The 25,472-nt window shown below is 42.8% G+C and overlaps 1 protein-coding gene across 1 annotated transcript in view; it reads right to left on the minus strand.

Annotated features, from left to right (window-relative positions):
• The window catches only part of CSMD1 (CUB and Sushi multiple domains 1), a 2,292,800-nt gene that overhangs the window by 813,088 nt on the left and 1,454,240 nt on the right, over positions 1-25,472 (minus strand). Inside the window, exon 8 of the mRNA XM_019488443.2 lies at positions 10,563-10,650. Within this exon, the coding sequence (XP_019343988.2) occupies positions 10,563-10,650 (88 nt within the window). The remainder of the gene's footprint in view (positions 1-10,562; positions 10,651-25,472) is intronic.

Genomic DNA, 25,472 nt, shown 5'->3' on the forward strand with positions numbered 1-25,472 from the left:
AGGGAGGGGATCAAATCAAGAAGGGTCCTTGGCTGTGCCTCCCTGGGGACTGGGATTCTCCCCAAGGGGTGTGCACAACTCTGAATTTTGCATGCCAAGAAACCTGTTTCAAATGTGGCACTCCCTGGTGTGCCCCAGGGGTGCTTACTCTCACTTCTGAACCTATACCCCCATCCCCATCCATTTTAGACTGAGTCTGTGCCTCTGGCAGTCTCAGCCACTGTTTCCCATTCTGACTTAATCAGGACAGGAGAACACAGGTTGGGGCTGGGTAGGAGGAGGAGCGCCTGAAGTTTTTCTATTAGATACAGGATCTATGCTAAATTTTAGTTAGGTTATTTCACCCAAATATGAAGAAACAAAGTTCCTTGTTTCCTTTTTGGGAGCCAAGGGGGGAGCTAGTCAGAGTTGGAAGGTGTCATGTTCGGTATCAATGAACAACTTGCAACAACGGGTGCCAAGGTTTCAATTGGACTGGACATGCCACCCCTACCTTAGTATTATTGGAATGCTCTTTTTAAAACATTGTTATATTGACCTGGCTAATCAATGTGTCTGGGTGGACAAAAACCCAGCTCAACAACCCATGGAACTGGCTTGCCACTCCATCAAAACTTTAAAACCCACAACCATCCCCACTTGTTGGGAAGAAATGGCAAAGTTGTATAAGCATGAGGAGTCTAATCAGTCTGAAGAAAAGGACAATTTTGTTTTTCAGAATTTGCAGAAACATGGTCAGGATGAAGCGGACAGCTACAACACTGGGCTTAAGTGTCTGCTGGATCATCAGTTGGAACTTTCCACCAATTGAAGGGTATGTTAGATTTGTATTTTTTCCTAATCTTTTTTTTGCAGGTGATGACACCGATCACCTGGAGTATGATATTGGAGAGCCCTTTTATCCCAATGGCCCTGAACCCACTATTGAGCAGTGTAAATTGTGAACTGAACCACCTGCAGCCTCCATTTGAAGTAGTCACAAGTTAATGGCTATTCAAGCTAATTCCCTCTCTTATAAGTGTTTTTTGGGGGTTTATGGATGTCACCTCATGGATTCTAATGCTAAATTCCTGGATTCCACAGGGCACTATGTAACAACAGATCAAATTGCAAATTGGCCCTGGTGGAAAAGGTGAACTATCCCTTGGTGGCAGGGAGGTACTTGTAATGGAAATGCTGGATCGGGATATTATTGGGGATTCATTCCCTACACACAAGATGCCCTTTATGGAGATGCAATGAGGTGCTCCAGAGTTTTGCCATTGGCACCCAAGGATTCCCCTCAACCAAACCCCACAATTAGTAAAGCCATACCTCCCAAGTTAACAACAGTGCCATTTCTTGAAAAGTCAACCACTGAGAGGCCTATTGTCTCCTGCCCTCAAAATGAATTTTGGAAAGGTTGGTGTGCTACATACCTCTATCAGCAAAGAGGTATAGTAAGATGGGAGCGGCAAATCACTTGGCATGCTAATGGCACTGATATGAAGTCAGGATGGAGGTCTCCAATCTTGAGATGGAACATTAACTGGTTGGCTGATGAAAAATGGGTTGTAGCGAGTCTGGGTTTCTGTTACATAGATAACACATCTTCTAACATCCAAAGCTGCCACACAGTATTGCATAGCAGCAACCACAGAGAAACACAGCGTGGATCCCATTGGGTTTGCTACAATGCTATCACCCTCATCGGCGGTATTACATGTTCAGTACTCGCCCCATTGTCCTCTATCCCTCACCCTGATGGGCACCTAAATTGGGAACGCCACTTGCCTTGGTGGAATAGTAGCATGGAAAGACCAGTATCGCTCAATGCCTCTATTCTTCACATGAGAATCACAATTGCTCCAGATGAATTGTTCATAAAGCATTATTTCTGGAATTGTAGTATAGGATCTCAAACCCAAATAAGCCTTCTTAAATGGGCCATATCAGACTTATTCCCAGCCTCTTCAGCTAAGAAAAAGAGAGATGTCATTGACACTATTTGGGATGGAGCAAACTCGGTGATGGGAATCTGGAATTCCTATAAGGGAACTGATAATGTTGCTCATTTAGACAGATTGGAACATGGCATTGCCTATATAGATCAAGGCAGGAGGCTGGAGAGCTGGGTATTGATGAATGCTATTCAATGGACCTCCTGTGCGGGGGCAAGTGTAACCCATGTCTTAAGAAGTCTACTGCAGGTTGCCTATATGGGATTCAAGGATCTGACCTCAAATGAAGAGTGTGACAGCGCACAACAGGCCTTGAGTGCTCAGCCAGTCAGTGCTGTTAAGGACATTAAAAGAGGACTTTGGCCAAAAGATTTGGACAACAGTAGCCTCGCTATCACCTTGAAGTCCGTGTGGCAGTTCCAACGCTATTGGACATTGAATTCAGAAGGATGTCAAAGGGACCTTTGTTATTTCACAGCCACTGGACCAGCAGGCGGACTTTGGACTAAGGGCCAACAATGGTCTCAAGTTGCAGCAAAGGAAATTTAGGTTACATATTAGGAAAAATAATTCTCACCAAGAGGGTAGTAAAGCCCTAGAGCAGGCTACTCAGAGAAGTTGTGGAATGTCCAACCTTGGATATTTTAAGACCTGGCTAGACAAATCCTGGCTGGGATGATAGAGCTGGAGATGAACCTGCTTTGAGCAGGGGATTGGACTAGATGACCTCCTGAGGTCCTTTCCAACACTCATTTTCTATGATTCCATAATTATCTACCCACAAAATTTGCACTGTGGTAAATAGAGTATCATTCTTCCAAATTGTGCCCTCAAACATGACAGACAATTGGAATATATTCCAAAGTGAGTTGCTTTTGTGGTTCTTCCACTTTATATAAAATAATTAAATATTCTTTGGAGCTAGGATTTTCTGGCCCTAATTATCAGGCTGTAGAATTGCTTTCTCTCTCTTACTTATTTTCTGGAAAATTTATTAAGTACATGTTTTATACATATGGAACAACGTTATCAAAATAAGTGTGAAAGTGTTTTTTGGGTTTGATTGTATTTGTTCTTTATTTTTAAAACAGCTAAAAAAGGAGCTGTAGCACAACCTCTTTTAAAAATAAAGTTCTCATTACAGAACACAATGTAGCAGCTTGGTGGCAGTTTTCAGGCATTGTTACCCTGTCTGCTTCCATCAGTGTGATCTGTTAAACCCATTTTACAAATGAGGAACAGACAGTTTTACTAACTTGCCCATCATTACACAGGAAATATGTGGAAGAGTCAGAAAATGGACCTATATGTATATGTCCTGAATCCAAAGACAGCATATAAAAAGCAAAAATATCTTTCCCCCTTAATGTGGGCAAGTTCCTTTATTTTGGTTAATGTATATAGTACAAAATAATCCCCAAGTAGTTAGTTTTAGTTTTTCAAAATTTTCAAATACCAAGGGTAAAATGTCCCTCATGTGAGGCAGTGGATAGAAGAGCACATGAGCATATATATTTTTCCACACTAAGACACATAAATGGCACACAGCTTTGAGGCATCTAAGTCAGATAAAGGAATCCTATTTTGCATTATATTTATTTATTTGATTTTTATACTGCCCTCCCCAACAAAGACTCAGGGTAACTTACAGAAGAACAAACAAAGAAGAAAGCAAAAGAAGTCTATGATCCATTTTTCAGGTTTGGATCTGGTCATCATCAGTCTTGCTTTCATAACTGAAGTATAAACATAGAACAGAAACCCCAAACATATCTCAGCCTAGTTCTGTTTGCTGGACTAAATAGGAAGGTCTTACAGCACTACCTAAGGAGGTTTTACTTAGTCTGTGGCAGGCCTCAAGAGGAACGGAGTTCCAGAGCTGAAATTTAATTAGAGAGAACAAATTCCCATGAGTTTTCACCAAGCAGACATAGTATATTGATGGTATTCGAGGATGTTACTCTTAGCTGACATTCAGGATTGGGATGTAACAGGCACTCCCTTTGATACATAGGGCCCAGATTGTATAGGGTTTAAAAAGTAAAAAACCAGCATCTTGAAGTTTACCTGAAAAGCTATTTGGACTCACTGAAGACTCTGGAACACGCAGCATATGTATTCCTGGTAACCCATCACTGTCAGAAGGTAGAACAATGTGTTCTGCATCAGCTGCAGGTTTTGGACAGTCTTCAAGGGCAGGTCACTTGGGGCACATTGTAATATTCTAGTCTTGAAGTTACAAAGGTATGGATGATGGTGGCCAGATATGAATCTGAAAGAAGGGTCATAGCTTTCTCACCAGAAACATCCCAGGATGTAAACCTAATTCTCCCCAAGACAATAATTCTGGGTGTCAACACCACCTTGAAGACCAGCTTGGTTAATTCAGTCTGGGAACCTATTGTGAAGCATGGTGATCAGTCCATGAATAGCATTCTCAATTCATCCTTGGCCTAAAGCATGGAATAGACACAGTCCATGTTGCACAGCCTGATAATGGATACCTTCTGTTCACCATACTTTTATTGAAGACTACCACCACTCTATCTCCTCTCCCCAGTCTTTAACCCTAGGCTGAGGCTGCAATAAATATCCAGCCAGAATGATCTAGACAAAGATCAGCCCAGAAGCCTTAGTAATGCATGCAAAGACACATAACAGCCCAAAGACTACAGTTCTGTCCTAAACTTTACTTATTGTACATGTTGGGAAGAGATTTGGCCATACTCTCAAGGCACCTAAATCCATTTACTCTGTTATGATTACACAAAATCTCCAAAATTCCAATCTGCAAAAGCAATGATTAGTAATTGATTGACACTGGTGTGTGTTGAGTGTGTTAATGTCCATTTCACCTTCTGTTCAGTCTAGTGGTTAAAGTACCTGTGGAGGCCAAGGGACATAATAGACCCAGGCTCTTCCTGAGGTGAGATGAACATTAATCTCCCACTTTATGGGACAGCAACCTAATCACCACACCACAGGTCAACCAGGACTGCAAACACTTTCCTATTGAGGCTAGGCCACTAGGCAGCTAAGCAGAAAAAATATCCTGAAAAAAAGAAGAAAATAGGAAGGGAGACTGATTCTGCAACTCACAGAGATGGATGCTGCCCTAGTTGTGGGGAGGAAAAGGAATAAGGCCTTTTTTCCAATGTTGTTTGTGCATATTGAATTACATATATTGGGAAAACTCCACTGAAGTCAAAGGACATGCTTCTTCAAATGGGGCTCTACCTGTTGGAAATTTCCTCCCTATGAGACTGGAACAGATACCAAGATTGCACTATTTGAAAAGCCTTTGAGTCACAGTCCTCATGGATAAGTACAGACAGTCAAAAAGCCTGAGGCTGAATTGATTCAGTCTTTACAGGTTAGTCTAAGATTGAACCAATACGCAAATGAACACACATTCACTTTTGAGTCAAGAAATGCAGCCACTTCCTTGTAATGGCTCAAGCCAGAAGCCAGGGGGCACTAAAGCATGGTTCTCTGGCACATAACCAACATGCATTGTGTGTCTGCGCCCTCTTCCTGATGCCCCCGAGGTCCCTGGGATTTGCAGTCCACAAACATAGCAGCTGGACTCTGAAAGGTTGCTTGGGGAAAGGGGAATTTAACCCCTCTCCATGGCCCCAGCCCCTAGCCAGGGTTTGCCTGGCAGGGGGTAGTGGGCCAGCCCTCACTGCTCCAGCTAGGGAGCAGAGGAGCAGGGCCAGCCCTGCTCTCTGGAGTAGACAGCACAGAACTGTCCAAGGCTGCAAAGCATGCTGGGATGCTTAGGGACTCTGATTTAACTTAAACCAAGAAGGGGTCTGGGACAGGCGTTCCATAAACTGGTTTAATCTTAATCAGTCAAGTCTACTCAAACTAGTCAAACTGGTTTGACCTCAGTCACTTAAGCCTACATTCAACCAGGTTTATCTTAAACCAGTTCTGGCCATATTGAAACTGGTTTTGTGTGCACTGAACTTCTGTTTTGTTACAGGTTTAAACCACTTTCTGATCACTTAAACCGGTTTATGTGTAACTTCTGTCCCTAGCCCATTACAATAATGTTTGGTTTTTTTTGCAAGAGAAGTCTCTTGGAAGATATCATCCATAATCCTTAACAGGAAACAGTGCTTGGAGAAAGAAAAAGAAAGCCTGGCAGAGTTGTAGGAGTGAAACACAAAGTCTCAGATTTTCCCTTTTAAAATAAGAAAGCCCATTAGTGTACACTATTCATCCTTCTCACTTGCTCACCTATTTTGTGGGACAAAAGCTACTTCTCTCTTTTGTCAAATTGCTCCTGAAATCACACTTCCCTTCCGGCACCTTTTGACACACAGGAGAAGCAGGCATACGAATGATCGACTATCAATTTTTTTAGCTCACCCTATCTACTTCAGATCAGCCCTTCTACTTACACTGGTGCAACTCTGTTGGGCTAGACCTTACCTCTGTTATTAAAATGCAATCTAAAATACTATGGCTTGAAATGGAATAAATCCATTGTGAAAATGCTTTTGGTAAAAGTGCTTGCATTGAATTAATCTATTTAACTTATTTAGCTAGTTACATTTCTTAAAAAAAAGAACCAATTCACTTTGCATATTTTATGTAAAACATAATGGTACATGTTAAGGTAGTAGGTACATTCTAACTGTAATACATGTTTATGGCATTTGGATATATGAGTATTTATGGCTCAACCAAAAGAGTAAATTATGTGAAATGAAAAAAAAAAAAAGAAGAATTTAAGACAAAGATCATTTAGAACAACAACAACAACAAAAGATAATTTGGAGCATCATTACAAATGCTCTGGAGTGGTGAAAGCTGCCTTTAGGGCATCTTTACAAATACTCTCAGGAGCCACTCTAATCAAAGTGCTTGCAGCATCTTGTGTATTCAGCATCCCATGCTTCAGAATGGTGGCAGGGGTGCTTTAACTAAACTCATTCAATGAGCTTTAGTTAAAATGCCCCCCAACACTATTTTGAAACACAGATATGCTGAATATATGTTATGCTGAGGCTGCTGGAATGTATTCATTAGCACAAGCATGCTCCAGCAGACTTGATTAAGTAGCATGCACAGGAGCAGGCATCGGGCACGTGTATAGGTGTCACTATATTTTAAATGACGAAAAAACTGAGGAACCCAACAGTCACTTCCAGAGCATACTGTCAACATATTTAGTGTAAATAAAGGGTAATGCGATATGACTGACATTCAATTTGACTGACAGAAGATGATTTGGGAGGTCTTGAGGCTTAGATGTATGAGTAAGTTGATATTTCAACACTGATTAGTAACAAAATCTTTATTTTTCCAACATTCTTCAACACTTTTTTTTAAAACAACGGATATATTTCAAGAAGCATCTATCACTGTATTTGTCATGTACCAGACTCTAGCTTATTACTTATATCATATGTTAGTAGTAGACCACTCAGAGTGATTGCATGGCCGGCTAAGAACTTTGTACTGGTTACAGTGGTAATATGAGTTTTATGAATAGTTCAATTAGAGGGAATATTATTTATTCTTTGGAAAATGGTGATTTCAACTTATTTGAAATAATGTCAAGACTGTCAACACAATCCTTTATTCCCTGGCTTTTCTCTGTTATTGATTCCCTCCATACGTAAAAGAAGTGTTAGTTCAGACCTTGTCCCTTCCAAATTGGTTTGCAAGGAAATACATGTTTCTCTCAATCTGTGTCTGTAACTAACTTCCAAATAAAGGTTCAGCATCCAAAGGAACAGTTAACAGGCACTTTCATTAAAAAACAGGAAATTATAAGTCCCCTGGCAGACGTTAAATTTATTTCTTGATTAATGTACTAATTTGCCGTTCACTTGTATCATGTGGTAGCATGATACACACAGGGAGATAGTGTTTGACCAAGCTCTCCAACATTCTTGGATGAATTTCTCTTTCCTGAGAAGTGACTCTGTGAGGACTCTCATGCTGAACTCTGCTGCCTCAGAGTGCCTCAACAGATGTCATGAATCACTGCTCCTCTTCCGTTCCCCCAGGCAACCTTTAAGGCTGCTCCTTTTAGGGCATGTTTAGATGAAACAGGGGCCCTAAATTGAAGTGGTGGGTTTAAAAAAATACCACTTCAATTTCGGGCTGATAAAACCCGTGTGCCATGTACACATCCCACTGACTTACCTGCCTCTCTGGCAGGGAAGGGGAGGACAAGCTGCCAGCAGGCAGAGCAGTCCCTGGGCTGAGGTGCAGGGGCAGGGGCTGGTGTTTCCCTCTGTGGCAACAGCACCCCCCCCAGGCAGCACCCACCCACAGGCACCTGGCTTGGGTAGTCCCAGGGGGCACCACAGCCATGGAGGGAAGCACTGGGTCCCTGCGCAGCTCAGAGCTCATGCAGACAGGCAGGCTCTGGAGGTGGGGGAGGGAAATCAGGCTCACTGTTTTTCTTGGGCAAAGCCTGCTTTCCTGCACTGCTACCGGGCTGCCTGCAGGGCTTCCTGCAGAGCCGTGAAGCTGCATGGGGCCCAGTGCTTTGCTCCATGGCTGTAGGGGCAGCAAACTAAAACTCCTAAAAGGAGTTTAGTTTGTTCTGCCCCAATTCATTTAAGGTGCATTACACCATCAAATTTCCTACAGCAGCTGGAATTAATGTGCAATACACCACTGCCATGTGCAAACACCAATACTATTAAAACAGTGAAAAAACATTTAGCCCGATTTAAAGTGTCATGCACACAGACCTTTCATTTTGTCTACACACAGCCTTAGGAACCATTTAGCACATCTTCCCCATGAGAGCCAGAGAGGAAACAAACACCTAGTATAACATGCTTTAGTTGTACAGGAATCTGAGAGGGGGAGGGAAATTTATCTGGAAAGCTGTTAATGGGACAAAATGGGGAATGAAGAAAATCACATACACAAAAGCTCCTCATAAACCTGTTCCAGGAACATTCAAGAATCATCATTCCTTCCCCACACCCAGGGGAGATGCATAAGGGGTGCACACGGATGCACGTGCACCCCCTGAGTGTGGTGGTGCACCCACTACAAAAAGGCAGGCAGTCGCCATTTACCAATGTGCTGCCAATACCACCAGCGGCATCTGTGGGCAGTCTGTGATCTCCACTGGATGCCGCTGATGCTGACACTGCTGGTGGCATCTGCAGGTGCTCACCACTGCCCCCCCCCCCCCCCCAGCAGTGCTGGTGGCATCTGCAGGAGCTCCCACACATATCACCACCATGCTCCCACTGCCGCCATCATGCTCCCACCACTGCCATGCTCCTCCACCTGCTGGAGGCATGCATCATTCATGTTCCCACCTCCTTCACATGGGTCTCCCCTGCTCTGGGCAAGGGCCAGGAGACCATTTCCTTCATCCACAGGGAACTCCCTTCTTATTCCCAGGAAAGGGGGAAGGGATTGGGGCGGGGGGGGGGGGGGGAGGAAAGAAAAACAGCCTCTGTCAGCAGCTCTCCTTCTTCCCTCGCTGGGAAATATTGGCAGAGCAAGTTCCCAGAACTCTTTTTTTCTCCTTTCTGGATAGCTTGCCCATTGAATATAACGCAGGTCACATTGTTTAATGTTTCCATGAAACAACATTACCTATTCCTTGATGGAAATTGACTATACTTAAAATCAGCACCCATTTTACTATAAAGTGATGACTATTATATATAATTAAATCCTTTTCTATACCACTTACTTACAAATCCTTTAAGTAAAACTTGTCAACACTCAGCCATAATGTTTGACTCTTTTAACAAGCTTATCATGCAGGCCCCACTACAGTTATTCCCTCCCCCAATTTCCTCTTTCCCCATTCATATGTGCTTCAGTGCATCTTTAACCACTTCTATCTTTCTTCCATATCTAATTAAAAACAGAATGTCCCCCAATTATTTAAAAAGAACATTATAAAAAGCTATTCCCTTGGTCTACACGTTACTGAGATGCACACAGAAAATGGTGTCACTCAAAGTTGCTTTAAGTCCTTTTTAGAGGCTGTAAAAATAAAAGTAAGGGGAAGATAAACAGAAAATTCAACTAAAGTCAGCTTTTCAATGTTTACAAAATAAAAATAATGAGCAGATTTTATACAAAAAAAATGATTTTTTTTTTTACCTTAAGTACAGAGTATATTGTTTTTCCCTGTGTTTAAGGGTTCTTTGCTTACTTTGGTCTATCAACTTCACTACTTTTAATTAAATTAAATTAAAGAATTTCTCAGCAGTGGACTGAAAGATTGTGTCCTCATAGTTTAATAGTAATTAGAACCTGAAGGACATTCTCCACCTCGTTTTATGTATTATAACACACAGCACTCAGTGAAAATTATCTGGTATATTTTGAATAACCTGTGTTAAAATCTCCATTGTCAAGCAGCATATTCCGTATAGCCTAAAACTTCACGTCTTAATCTACAAGAATTGAAACTGTTTTACAGCATTCAAAATAGAGTTGCTTATAACTTTTATTCAAAATCTATTATCTGTAGGTCAGCACCACACTTGCTGGATCTTTCTACTAAGTCTAGATCTAGATAGATAGATTGATTGATCGATCGAGGTGGATCTATCTATTTATAGATGCACACACACACGCATGCATGCATGCATGCATACACACAGTTCCTACCTGAAATCAGAGCCTGCCCTTTTTCCATTCTCAGGAATTCCAGGATCAGGACACATGTCAGATGCAACTGCATCCCCACCTTGACTTACTGAAACAAAAAGAAAGAAAAAAATAAATGATGAGCAACAGTTAATTGTAAAATGAAGTAAATGATTCTTCAAGCCAACCACAATTCAAACCAGCCATAAATCTCATGATGGTAGTATAAAGAAAGTTGGTAAACTGTTGCCTTATGTATATATTTGTTTGCTAGGGAGTGATAACTTCTTTCACTGTTGTGGTTATATGAATAAATCCTTTTATTTACATGGGAAAGCAACAGATAAAGTCTTCTAATCCCCAACTCTCTCTGTTTACCATTAACACCCATGTTTCATCACTAGCACAGAAAAGTAACTTTTGTGGAAGCCCTAGTGGGAATATTTCCAACAGATCACTCTGAGAATATAAATCAGTTACTAGTTTTTGCCTTAGATGAAGTACACAATGAGGCACTATTGAAATTAGTAGTCCTGTGCAAATAAGTAAGTATTCAATTCAAATTTGGATTCATCCTATTTGGAGGACAGTGATTCAAATAAGAGATTCAGATCACTGTCCCAAGTTGATTTGGCTAAATAAGCTTTGGAAGATGATTTGGAGAGATTTGGAGAGGTTCAGGGATTCGGCCATGGACTATAATGGGGAATCACTGAAATACCTACAACTTCGTCATTTTTTGGCAGATTTGGATTAAAACAGCAAGGATGGTAGCCCCTTTTGAAGGCACAAAGCCTGCCAAGTTTCGAGGAAATAGGTGCATGGGTTTCTGGGAAACTGTACCTCAAATTGTTCAAAACAAAACTCATGACATGCATGACTTTGTGTATGTGTTTAAGTGCAGTGGGACGAAAACAGCAGGCATGGTAGCCCCTTCTGAGTCCATAAAGCCTGCCCTTCAAAGGTTTCAAAGAGATAGGTGCAGGGGTTTCTGGAAAACTGCACCTCAAGCTTCTGGAAGCAAAGCTCATGACATGTGTGACTTTGTGTGTGTGTTATGACAGAGAGGGAGGAAACCAGCAGGGATGGTAGCCTGTAACAGGGGGCCTTCCCAGTGTTGGTTAGATTTCCACCTGCCCTCCTGTTTTTAGGCCAGCCACTGCCCCTCTTTTGCTCAGGCAGTAACAGCTCACAAAAGGGACAGATATGCTTCAGACAGAGACTTATATGTTATTTCTACATCCTTCCCCCAGAGCACTGTGATTAGAAGGGGACTCAGAGAAACATCACCATAACTGGTCAGCTACCAATGTTAGTCTTTCCCCGCCAATCTCTCTCCCTCTTCTTAGTATCTGTTCCCTTGCAAGACTGCCTTCCAAATTGCTGAATCTCCAAATCTTTTTCTGAATTTTTTCTGAATCAATCCAGAGGTTCTGAGTTGATTCAGATGATTTTTTTTCTCCCAATTTGATTTGGATATGGTGATTTGGCCTCCAAATTGGGCCAAATCATATCTGAATTGAATTGTTGACCGAAGTTTCGTGCATCCCTAGGAATTAACCCCATCCAAAATAACCTGTCATGAATACAGAATTACTTGTATAAAAAATTATCTCATAACTATGTCTTGACCAACAAATATGTACAGACATTACAAGACAATAGTATATCTATTTACATTAACTAAACTCAAGAATACAAGAAGATACCAAGGAGGTTTAAAGTCTTATCTTGATGCCTTCCCTAAAACTGGACAGAATAAAACTTGTGCCCCTTCCCAAGCCACATATTCAGATCAAGGGGAAAAAAAAACAACAACTTTAAAATCATTATTTTTACAAAATAAGTGCTCAACATTTACTTATACTGTGCAAAACATTTTATCTCTAGCCTGGCATGAGTTCATTCTTAGTTATTGATCCAGTATGCTTACTTAAACATAACATTGATCACAAATCTCAAAATAATGCATATAAACAAGGACAAAAATCTATATCCACTACAAAACTGTGAATATAAACACAAACTTATGTGTGGACTAAGATACTGATACAGTTATGTGTGTAAAAAGTCCCACTAATGAAAATAAGATTCTTTTGGTGAAATATGGCTGTTCTATGTGAGACTATTTGGAGTAGTAAATGAGCAATGGTTTATATTTTAGAAGTTCAAATTTGCTGACTGACATCCTAACAATTTGTAGTAAGTTCGTGGCTTCTCATCTTCCACCAGGAAGCCAGATTCTAATGGACTACTGGACAGGATGTTGTATAAACCTTAGGCCTGTGCGACTAGGGAACTATTTGATTCAGATTCTGCCATTTTGGATTCAACTGATTTGATTTGGAGACCCAAATCACTCTTCTGAATTGATTCGGCTGAATTGATTCGGCAAAGATTTGGAAAAGATTGGGCGATTCAGAGATTCAGCCATAGGGTATAATGGGGAATCAATGAAATATCTATAACTTTTTTGTTTTTTGCTGATTTAGATGAAACTTGCAGGGATGGTAGCCACTGCTGAGGGGATGAAGTCTGCTAAGTTTTAAGGTGATAGGTCCAGGGATTACTGGAAAACTGCACCTTAAACTCCTGAAAGCAAAACTCATTTCACATATGTGTGTGTTAAGCCACAGCAGGGTGAAAACTGCTGGGGTGGTAGCACTTGCTAAGGCCACAAAGCCTGCCAAGTTTCAAGAAGATACGTGCAGGGGTTTCTGGGAAACTGCACCTCAAATTGCTGACAAGCAAAATTCATGACATAGGGGACACTTTGTGTGTGTTAAGGCACGGGAGGCGGGGCGGGAACTGCAGGGGGAGTCTATGTTCTGGGGCCCTGCATCTCTGGCCACAGGCAGGTGAAACTCAGACATCTGATTCCCCAGGTACTTCTGCACTTTTACCTGCACTGCTACATCCCCCTTCCCACCCTACCCCACCCCACCCAGCCTGTCCCTCACCCCATGATTCCTCCATTTCCATTTTCACTGACTGACTTTCTTGCCTGCATTGCATGCCAGGCCAGCCTCTGGTTTCTTTCATATTCCTTCCATCAAGGACCAAGAGACACACCAACTGCAGGTATAAAGGGTTTTTCAACCCAAAAACTTCCTAAGATGTATTTTTTCTATTTCAGGTTTTTTTCATAATAAACATATAAACATAAAAACACAAGATAAGCCATCACACACCATAAGTAACATATATCCAACACAACATCTTTACTTCTTGCTGTCAATTCCTTTATAAAAAGAAAGGCTCTGTGACAGTTCCATCTGGCTACCATTGATACTGGTGGTGCTATTGGTGTTAAGCCAGCTAAGGTATTTTGACTTGCCATCGTTTACAGTGATGAACCAAATCAAGGCTGTAGGGGAGGAGGAGGCCTCATGGGGGCACACTGCCATGTTGTGCAGAGGCCCCAGCACCAGGAAAGGTGCACCTGAACACACACATAGTCCCACAAGCATCCATGTCACGAGTTTTGCCAGAGATGCGGGGCTCCAAAACCTAGACTCCCCCTGCACCTATCTCCTTGACAGCTGGCAGGCTTTGTGGCCACAGCAGGAGCTACTGCCCCTGCAGTTTTCACCCACCATGCCTTAACACACACAGTGTTACCTATGTCATGACTTTTGCTTGTCAGCAGTTTGAGGTGCAGTTTCCCAGAAATCCCTCCACCTATCTTCTTGAAACTTGGCAGGCTTTGTGGCCTCCACAAGAGCTACCATCCCTGCAGTTTTCACCCCACTGTGGCTTAATACACACATGACATGAGTTTGCTTTTCAGCAGCTTGAGGTGCAATTTCCCAGAAACCCCTATTCCTATGTCCTTGAAACTTGGCAGGATTTGTGGCCACAGAAAGTCCTATCATTCCTGACATTTCTACCCCACTATAGCTTATGCACATGTGACATGAGTTTTGCTTTTAGGATTTGAGGTGCAGTTTCCCAGAAACCTCTGCATGTATCACCTTGAAGGTAGACTTCATGCCCTTAGCAGTGGCTACCATTTCAGAAAGTTTCATCTGAATCCACCAAAAATCAACAAAGTTATAGATATTTCATTGATTCCCCATTATACCCTATGGCCGAATCTCCAAATTGTCAAATCTTTTCCGAATTGTTTCGGAAGCTCCGAATCGATTTGGGAAACCTAAAGCTTCTAGTGATTTGGTTTGGATTCATAGATTCAGCCTCCAAATTGTCTGAATTATCTCCAAATCTGAATCACGATCTGAAGCTTTGCACAGCCCTAATGAACCCCTAATCTGTGCAATATGATTGGAAGAGAGAGAAACTTGTTTCATCCCCCTTCAATCCCTCACTGAACAGCCTTATCTATTCAGCTAGGGCTAGAACACAAGAAGAATCACATTCATTAGTCATAGATTTTTTCCTGGCTACATTTTCATGACTTACAAATATCTGTGCATCCATAATGAGCATATATATGTACTTGTGTTGCTGCTTAGTTTGTGTGTAACATAGGCCATGTGTAGATGAAATGAAGGGTGTGTGTGCACGACACTTTAAAGAGGGCTAAATACTTTTGCATTGCTTTAATGGTGTCAGTGTTTGCATGCCTCAGCAGTGTATTGCACATGAATTCCAGCCACTGTAGGAAATTTGGGGACATAATGCACCTTAAATGACTTGGGACACAGCAAACTAAAACTCCTCTGAGGAGTTTTAGTTTGCTGTGCCTACAGCTGTGGAGCCAGGCACTAGGCTCCATGCAGCTCTGTGGCTCTTCAGAAAGCCCTGCACACAGCCTGGCAACAGCCCAGGAAAACAGGCTCCACCCAAGAAAAGCAGGAAGTCTGATATTTTTTTTTCCCCCCTGCAGCCTGCCTGCCTACCTGAGCTGTGCAGAGGGCCCAGTGCTTCTCTCCTCAGTTGCAGTGCCCCTCAGGACTACCCGAGCTGGGTGCCAGCAGGTGGGTGGCACGTGAGGGGAGGGGGCCCACTGCTGCCACAGAGGGAAGCACCAGCCCCCCTGCAACCAAGGTACCAGTCCACCTGCTGGCAGCTCACTCTCCCCTCCCTGCTGCTGGAGAAGCAGGTAAGTTAGCAGGGTGCTTGCATGACACAGGGGTTTAATCAACCCTACATTGAAGCGGTGTTTTTCAAAACCCATTGCTTCAGTTTAGGGACCCCATTTCAGCTACACATGTTGCACTGAAAATGCTCAGACTGAACATATACACACATGCGTAGTGCAAGGGTAACAGAATTGCCATTTGTGTGCAAGTGTCTAAAACACCACTTACTTGCCAAAAGTGTTGTGTTTAGGCATACAAATCATAATAGAATACTGTCCAGTGTGTATATATTTATATAAATGTTTATTTATGCATATGTGACAGTAATGTTTCACTATAAAAATCCAGATATTCCTGCACTGAAAATGTATAATCTAGAAATTAATATACATAGAAGGCAATAAAAATTACAAGTTATAAATAAAATGATAATAATATTTATAAATAGTATAACTTACATACACATCACAGGTTGTTTTTTTAGCTCTTAGACACCCTTCTCACCACACATATATATATACCACTAGGGATCCGATACATATACTTTTGCCTTTTTTATTTTATTGTTCTGTCAAAAAAAAATACTGTACTTATTTGCAGACCACACACACTTGCACTCCAAGATATCAGCTCTCCAAAACTGGAGTACATGTCTTAAGTGAGAAAGCTGTTATTCTGTACCAGAACTGAAACAGGTAATGGCTTCCACATAATGGCTCCCTGTAATGGCTGCATCCTTCAGGTTCACAGTTAGTTTTAACCCTGTTATGGCCACTGCGAAGTAGAATTGTAGTTCTGAAGTTGCAGTTAGAGTTAATGCTAAGAAGTCATCTATTAGGGCTGTGTGAAATTTCAACAGGTGTTTCATTTCAAAGCTGTTTTGATATGTTTTGAGTTCAAAACAGTGAAATCAAAAGGAAACAAAAATCTTGAAACAGCTTCAAAATGAAACAAGCGTACTCAAAAAGTTTCAAAAGTTTCAAAACTTTTCAAGTTTCAAAGCTGAGCTTACTTGGCTTCAGCACAGGTCCCAGCTGGCAGTGACAGCCTCCTGTCATCCAGCACCCAGATCTGGGGGCTACACCAACCCTGTGTGGCACAGCCCTGCAGCCCTCCTGGGAGAGTGGGCCCCCAGATCTGCATGCGGGATAACAGCATGATATTTCTGCCAGCTGGGGCCAGCAGCAGCAGCAGTCTTCCTGATGCATGGCTACACCCAGTGCCAGTCCCAGATAGCAGCCGAAGCCTCCTGTCATTTGGCAGACAGATCAGGGAACTGTCTGCACCCCCAGGAAGGCTGTGGGGCTGTGCCAGACTCCTCCCAGGGGTGTGGGTCCCCGATCTGCATGCTGGATGACAGGAGGCTGCTGCTGCCACCTGGGACCAGCACCGGGCACCACCCACACCCAGCACCAGGAAGATTGGTGCTGACATTGCCCTCAGGCAGCAGCAGCAGCCTCCTGTCATCTGGTGCACAGATCCAGGGTCCTGCACCCCTGGGAGTAGTCCAGCACAACCCTGCAGCCTCCCAGGGGGGAGGGCCCCCAGATCTGTGGGCCAGATAACAGGAGGCTGCCACTGCTGGCAAATGACATGAGATTTGCTTGTCAACACCTTGAAGTGCAGTTTCCCAGAAGCCCCTGCACCTATCTCCTTGAAACTTGTCAGGCTTCATGACCTCAGAAGGGGCTACCATCTGTGCTAGTTTCATCTGAATCAGGGAAGAAATGTCAACGATTTAGGCATTTTCATGATTCCCCATTATAGCCTATGGGTGAAACGTTGAAACAGCATCGAAACAGTGAAACAGTTTCAACTAAACAAAATAGAACACTGCTTTCAAAATGAAACAAAACTCAAAATGAAATACTGTCCCATTGAAACGGTGAAACACAAGTAAAAAATAAATGGTAGTTCCGCACAGCCCTATCAGCTACAGCCCTCCTGCCTGGGGCCAGCATTTGGCCATATTGAGTCAATGCTGTGGCAGTTAATCTTTTTTTCTTCATTCTTCTTTCCCAAAACAAGATGCATGGAAACCTGTGGTAAGCAAGTAAATATGATCTATCCATCAAAAGTTTATTCTGCATATGCTTTCTGTCATTTTGAGGCACCTTTAGCATGGCTTTAAGAATTTGGGCTGTATTCTCTTCCTGAATAAATAAAATGTGCTTTGTGGAATGCTTTAGCAGCACAGAATAAATTAGACAGGCTTGAGTGGATTACAGATGACAGACGATAGTGTTACGATTGAGAGGTGATAGGAGATTAGATATAAAATATGGTTGATTTTCTCAAGCAATGATAAGATTTTGAATGGAATGAGGTGACATAGCAGAAGCACTGTGACAAACAGGTTACATACAATCAAAGGAGAAGAGCTATAAATCTGATCAGCATGTTTCAGCAGCAACACGGGCAATTAATTTATCTGTAAGTTAAAGCATTACCAAAAGAGAAATATTCATAGAAATCAATTCATTTTTTAAAAGGCATTGCAATGCTGCAAAATACACAACCAGGTAAAAGGATCTTGCAAGTACAAAATCGCTTGCCCTATGGATAGCTTCCCTCCTAAAATAGAAAAAAATTGCAATGATTATGGTACATTTCAACATAGGACTCTCCTCCCTTCTCCTCTAAGATACACAACGGTTTAAAAAATGTAGACAACAGCAACAACCACCAGCATATCACAGTTAAAAAATATCTATCTATTTTATGATTTGTCTTTGATACGATGTTGTTTCTTTTTCAAAAAAAATATTTTTTTCAAAATCATTACGTAAAGGACTATATGACAGTGTGAGGATATATTTCCAGGCATAGTAATATTTTATTTGTTAATGATAACACTTTATCTAAAATAACTCTTTCCTCACACTCTGTAACATCCAGTTTTGGTGCATTAGACTTACGATATTTCCATACCATTGCATATATTATGAACAGTATCTAAATCTTAACACAAAATATGTATATGTTTTTAGCTTCTCTCATTCCTTGGAGTCTCAGACCAGTAGAGACTACTTATGCCTAACGAAGGGTGACTGCACCTGAAAGCTTGCTAAGAACCAACTTAAACATAGAGGGTAGCCTAGGTGATAGTGACCATGAAATCATTACGTTCATAGTCCAACGCAAGGCCGACAAAACAAATACCAAGCTTGAAGTCTTAGACTTCAAAAATTTAAATTTTAATAAGCTTAGGTCACTAGTAGAGAATGCCCTGAGAGACCTAGGACCACAGGTAAAGGGAGCACAAGAAGAATAGTTGTTCCTTTAAGGGCACAATCCTTAAGGCTCAGAGAAAATCCATTCCCTTATGAAGAAAAAGGAGCAGAAGGGTCAAAAACCCCTCTTGGCTTAGCAGGGAAGTTGCAGCCCTCCTACAGAAAAAGAAAAAGGTGTACAAACAATGGAAGTTTGGGACAGCCTCTAAGGAAGACTACTTAACAAAGGCCCACACTTTTAGTAACCAGATTAATCAGGCTAAGGCAGAAACTGAACTAAAACTAGCTGCAAGAATCAAGAACAAGAAGAAGTCCTTCTTTAGCTACATAGGGAGTAAAAGGAAAACTAATGAGAGTGTGGGGTCACTGCTCAATGCCTCAAGATACCTGATACCTTGGTCTCTCACAAGACCAAGGGGAACAACATGCCAGGTAGGGCACAGAACCAACAGGGCAGGATTAACACCATTCTCACCATTGCCATAGAACTGGTGTACAATCAATTAAAGAAATTAGACATATATAAATCAGCAGGACCAGATGAACTCCACTCGAGTGCTGCAAGAGTTGGCTGAAGTAATCACAGAGCCCCTGGCAAACGTCTTTCAAAAACCATGGGCCTCTAGAGAAATCCCAGAGGACTGGAACAGGGCCAATGTTGTGTCCATCTTCAAGAAGGGGAAGCATGAGGACCCAGGAAACTACAGGCCAATTAGCTTAACTTCTATTCCAGGGAAAATCCTAGAAACATTCATCAAAGAGGCTATATGTGACAAACTTGCAGAAGGCATGATACTGAATGACAGCCAGCATAGCTTCGTTGCAGGCAGGTCTTATCTGACCAACCTCATTTCTTTCTATGATCAGGTGATTCATCACCTGGACAAGAGAACAGCAGTTGACATTATATACCTCAACTTCCAGAAAGCCTTTGACCTGGTATCCCATGAGGTACTGGTCAGAAAACTGGAAGATATCGGGCTCAACTGCGAGACCATCAAGGGGGTGCAAAACTGGTTGTGGGGTAGGATGCAGAGAGTCTAAATAAATGGATCGGTGTCATCCTGGTGAGATGTGTGCAGTGGTGTACCCCAGGGATCTGTACTTGGCCCAGTGCTGTTCAATATCTTCATCAACGACCTGGATGAGAGGGTAAAAAGCCCATTGGCAAAGTTCATGGATAACACCAATATATGGGGTTGTGCGGACACACCTGCAAATAGGCTGCAGATACAAGCAGGCCTAGACAAGCTGGCATGTTGAGCAGAACAGAACCAGATGAGGTTCAACATAGAGAAATGCAAAGTGCTGCATCTGGGAAGGAAAAAGCCCCAGCACAACTACAGGCTGGGCAATGCTAAACCTGACCAGCACTACAAATAAAAGGGGTCTGGGGGTAATTCTAGACCCCAGCATGAATATGAGCCAGCAATGCAATGCAGTAGCTGGTAGGGTCAATAGAACTCTGCCATGCATCAATTGATGAATCTCCAGTAAAACCAAAGAAGTGATTCTTCCACTTTACTCAACACTGGTGCTGTCACAGCTGGAGTACTACATTCAGTTCTGGGCACCACACTTTAACAAGGACATGCTAAAGCTCAAGAGGGTCCAGAGAAGGGCCACCTATATGATTAGAAACTTGCATGGCAATCCATATGAGGAGAGGCTGAGGGATCTCAGACTGTTCAGCCTAAAGAAAAGAAGGCTAAGAGGGGACCTGATTGTGGCTTACTGCTATATCAGAGGTGGTGTACATCAGGGACTTGGTGAATAACTGTTCACCAGGGTGCCCTGGGGGAAAACTAGAAACAACAGCCACAAATTCCTGGAAGATAGTTATAGGATGAACATTAGGAAAAACTTCTTCACAGCTAGGGTGTCCAGACTATGAAACAAGCTCCCCACAGAGGTGATGCAAGCACCTACCCTAGAGGTCTTCAAGAGAAGACTGGATGGTCACCTGGCTGGGGTCACCTGACCCCAGATGTCTTTACTGCTCATGCAGGGGGCTGGACCCGATGATCCTTTGGGGTCCCTTCCAGCCCTATGATTCTATGATTTTTTCCATCTACTCAGTTGATCTAATAAAAGATATCACATCTAACCAAGAACCTTGCCTGCCTTAGAAGTGGAATAGGATTTGAGCACAAGTGTTTGAGCTGTCTCACTGTGTTTATTTCAAAAAAGTTTATCTAGAAATATAAGTAAATATTACTTATCATGATGATCTACTGTAAAGTTGCATTATATTGATTACAGTCAGAAAACTGATCTCACAAAACTAAGAGTTTCCTTTTGTATATATGGTCATTCAAGTAGCTAATCTTCCAAGTTATATTTCCTCAATTTTCTGGCATAATCAAATATTTACTTCTGTCAAGAGAGAAGACTCATTAGAAGTATGGAAGAGTGAGTAGGATTTAATTCTGCCTCTTGCTTCATTGTAAAACAGGACAGCAAATTCTGATTTCATAGTATTTATAGTAAAAACAGAACACTTTTTTCTTCTTCCTTCCCTAGATATCAGTCTGAGAGGGTAGAAAAGATAAACATACAAAAATGCTTTTAATTGAACAGTCTGCAAATCCCATATCCCTGTCATTCAAAAGGAAGAATGATGGAATATCAGTAAAGGATTGTCAATAAATTTAAAGCTTTACAATAATAACCCCTACTATAAATTGGGGATAATATCCCTTTATTTATTGTGCTTTAAATACACCATACATTTGAAAGCTGCACACCATTTATTTTATATACTTTCATATTATATATGAAAGAGAGAAAGTGTGTATGTGTGTGTGTGTGTGAATGACTGTGTGTATATGATTCATACTGTATGCATTATATATACAAATATGGGGCCATGCAGGGATGGTTGTCCTGTAGGGTGGCGAAAGGGACTCTGCTCCATACTGGGGGGGACTTATCCCCCGCCTCCTTCTCCCTCTATGGTTGGGAAGAGGGGCTCTGTGTGGTGCTGAAGGGGGACTCTTCCTCCCAGCCTCCCCCTACCCCTACTGTGGGGCTGGGATGAGGGCTCTATGTGAGGCTGCCCAGCCTGGCCCCAGCCCCAGAGGGGACTGTTCCCTCTGCTCTTCACCCCCTGTGGCTGCAGCTGTTACAGGCATTCCCTGCACCCCACCTGGGCTGGGGTGGGCAGCACTGCACACAGTCCCACAGAGTTCTGTGGAGGGAGGGAGAGTGGGGGGAAAGAGTCCCCCTCTGGGACTGGGCAGCATTGCATGGAGCTCCTGCTCCCCACCCCATGACAGTGGGAGAGAAGCAAGGGGAAGAAACTGCTCTGGGGCAGGGAAGCCTCACAGAGCTTCCCTCCCCACCCCACAGCAGGGATGGGGGGAGGAGAAGGAAAAGGAGGGAGAAGAGCCCCCCAGCACTGAACAGAGCCCCCATCCCCACCCTATGGCAGTGGGAGAGAGGGAGGAGGGGGGAAGAGTTCCCCTCTGGGGCTGGGCAGTGCTGTTTGCAGGGATTGCTCCCAGCTGTCAGGGAGCTTCTAGGGCTAGCAGAGCTCTCCCCTCTTCCTTTTCCCCGCCACAGCAGATGCTCCCTCTTCCTCTGAACCCGGTAGGCTAAGATTGGGGTTTAAACCCCTCCTCAGTTTTACTCAGGCCTGCCAGGGCCTGGCCATGCCCCACCCTCCATCCTGAGCTCAGCTTCCCTGTGAAAGCAAAGTGCGGGATGCCTTAACACCGCTAGCCTTCTGAGATGAGCCACTGCAAGCATGTGCCTGCATTTCCTGAATGAAAAGAAAACATCTATCCACTTGGAAACTGGTTCACTCTGTGCCGGTTAGACTAACCTGCAAAGACTGAATCAGTTCAGGCTTTGGCTTTTTGAATGTCTGTCTCTAGCCCTAGTGAGACAGTTTTTCCTAACATCCAACTTAAACCTCCTTTGCTGCAACTTGAGATTATTTCTCCTTGTTCTGTCATCTGTCATCACTGAGAACAGTCTAGCTCCATCTTCATTGCAACCATCCTTCAGGTAAGTAAAGGCTACTATCAAATGCTCTTAGTCTTCTCTTCTCCAGACTAAATAAAGCCACTTCCTTCAGCCTCTCCTCAGAAGTCATGTGCCCCAGGTTCCTAACCATTTTCATTGCGCTGAGCTGGATTCTGTCCAACTTGTCCACATCCTTTCTATGGCACAAAACTGGACACAGAACTCCAGAGATGGCCTCACCAATGCAGAATAGAGGGGAATAGTTACTTCCTTTGATCTGTTGGCATTGCTCCTTCTAATGCAGCCCAGTATACTGTTAGCCTTCTTGGCAAAAATGGCAAATTTCTAACTCATATCCATCTTTTATCTACTGTTACCCCCAAGTCTTTTTTCTGCAGAAATGCTGCTTAGCCAGTTGGTCCCAAGCCTGTAGTGGTGCATGGGGTTCTTTCATTTTAAGTGCAGGATTCTGCAGTTGTCCTTGGCAACACAACTTTATTTTATTTTATTTTTTTTACCTGCAGTCTCCATGCATCAACATACTTTCATTCTTCTTGCGTTTTTTATAGAGGACTATTCACACCCATGTTAAAGAGAAGGTATTTACTACTTCAAAGGGGGAAAGTACTGTACATTTGCAATCTAGCACACCTTGCTGTAAGCTTTGTTAAACATAGTCCAAAGTTTTAGATTATATTTTCCACAATAAATTATCAGCCTTTTTTATTATTATTATTTTTTTTTATTTATTTATTTATTTATTTATTTTTACAGATTGTAGTCGCATGACATGTTGTCATAACAAAATAAATCCAGCTTTCTGCAAAGCAAGACTTTCTGATCTTATCTTTCCAGGTTGGGAGAAGGGGGGTGGAAGGCATGGAAGCAAATCGTTCTAAACTGATGAACAATTTAATTTGAGCTATTTGCTTCCATGCCTCCTGCTGAAAGAACAGGTTAGGAACTATTTGGAAAAGCTAGATATATACAAGTCCATGGGACCAGATAGGAAGCACCCGAGGGTGCTCAGGTAGTTGGCCGATGTGATTACAGAGCCACTGGCCATCATCTTTGAAAACTCATGGCAATCAGGAGAGGTCCTGGATGATTGGAAAAGGGCAAACATGGTGTCCATATTTAAGAAAGGGAAAAGGGGGGATCTAGAGAACTGCAGACCAGTCAGTTTCACCTCAGTTCCTGGAAAAATCATGGAGCAGATCCTCAAGGAATCCATTTCTAAGCACTCAGAGGAGAAAAAGGTGATTAGTAACAGTCAGTCTGGATTCACCAGGGGCAAGTCATGCCTAACCAACCTGACTGCCTTCTATGACAAGGTGACTGGCTCTGTGTGAATGTGGGGAGACTGGTGGATTTTGTGTGCCTTGATTTTGGCAAGGCTTTTAATACTCCCATAGCATTCTCACAGGCAACCTAATGAAGTATGGGCTAGATGAATGAACTGCAAGGTGGATAGAAAACTGTCTGCAACATTAGGCTCAAAGAGTAGTAAGCAATGACTCAATGTCTAGTTGGAAGCTGGTATCAAGTGGAGTACCCCAGGGGTCGGTCCTGGAACTGGTTTTGTTCAATGTCTTTATCAATGATCTAGAAGATGGCATACAGTACCCTCAGCAAGTTTGCAGATGACACCAAGCTGGGGGGAGTAGTAGATATGATGAATGGTAGGGCTAGCAATCAGTGTGACTTAGACAAATTAGAGGTTTGAGCCAAGTCAAATCTCCTTAGGTTCAACAAGGACAAGTGCAAAGTCCTACACTTAGGATGGAACAATCCCATGCACCAGTACATGCTGGGGGCTGACTGGCTGGGCTGCAGCTGTGCAGAAAAGTACCTGGAGGTTACAGTGGACAATAAGCTGAATATAAGCCAACAGTTTGCCCTTGTTGCCAAGAAGGCTAACAGCATACTGGGCAGCACTGGTTAGGGTATTGCCAACAGGTCAAGGGAAGTGATTATTCCCTTCTATTCAGCACTGCTGAGGCCACATCTGGAGTAGTGTATCCAGGTCTGGGCACCCCACTACAGAAAGGATGTGGACAAATTGGAGAGACTACAGAGGAGGGCACCAAAACTGGTGAGGGGGCTGGGGAACATGACTTATGAGGAGAGGCTCAGGGAACTAGGCTTATTTAGTCTAGAGAAAAGAAGACCGAGGAGGGATTCAATAGAAGTCTTCAACTACCTGAATCAGGGTTCAGAAGAGGATAGAACAGACTTGTCCTCAGTGGTGACAGATGACAGAACAAGGAGCAACAGGTCTCAAGTTGCAGCAGGGGAAGTTTAGGTTAGATATTAGGAAGAACCTTTTTTTCACTAGGAGGGTACTAAAACACTGGAACAGATTACCCAGAAGGTGGTGGAAGCTCCGTCCTTGGAGGTTTTAGAAACCTGGCTAGACAAGGCTTTGGCTGGGATGGTCTAGTTAGGTCTGCTCCTGCTTTGAGCAGGAGGTTGGACTAGATGACCTCCTGAGGTCCCCTCCAACCCTAACTTTCTATGATTCTATGATTAGTACTACTTTTTTCACTGACCTTGAAAAATGCAGGTTTTTCTTGCTTGTAACAACCCTGCAGCAAACCATTTTTCCAGCCTGCAAGCCTGAGAAAGTCATCCCTCTTTCCACGTGTCTCCAGTCACCACCCCCTCTCTATTATATCAAACAT

The sequence above is a fragment of the Alligator mississippiensis genome, chromosome 1 (genome assembly GCF_030867095.1).
Source record: "Alligator mississippiensis isolate rAllMis1 chromosome 1, rAllMis1, whole genome shotgun sequence".
In the NCBI taxonomy this organism is placed as follows: Eukaryota; Metazoa; Chordata; order Crocodylia; family Alligatoridae; genus Alligator; species Alligator mississippiensis.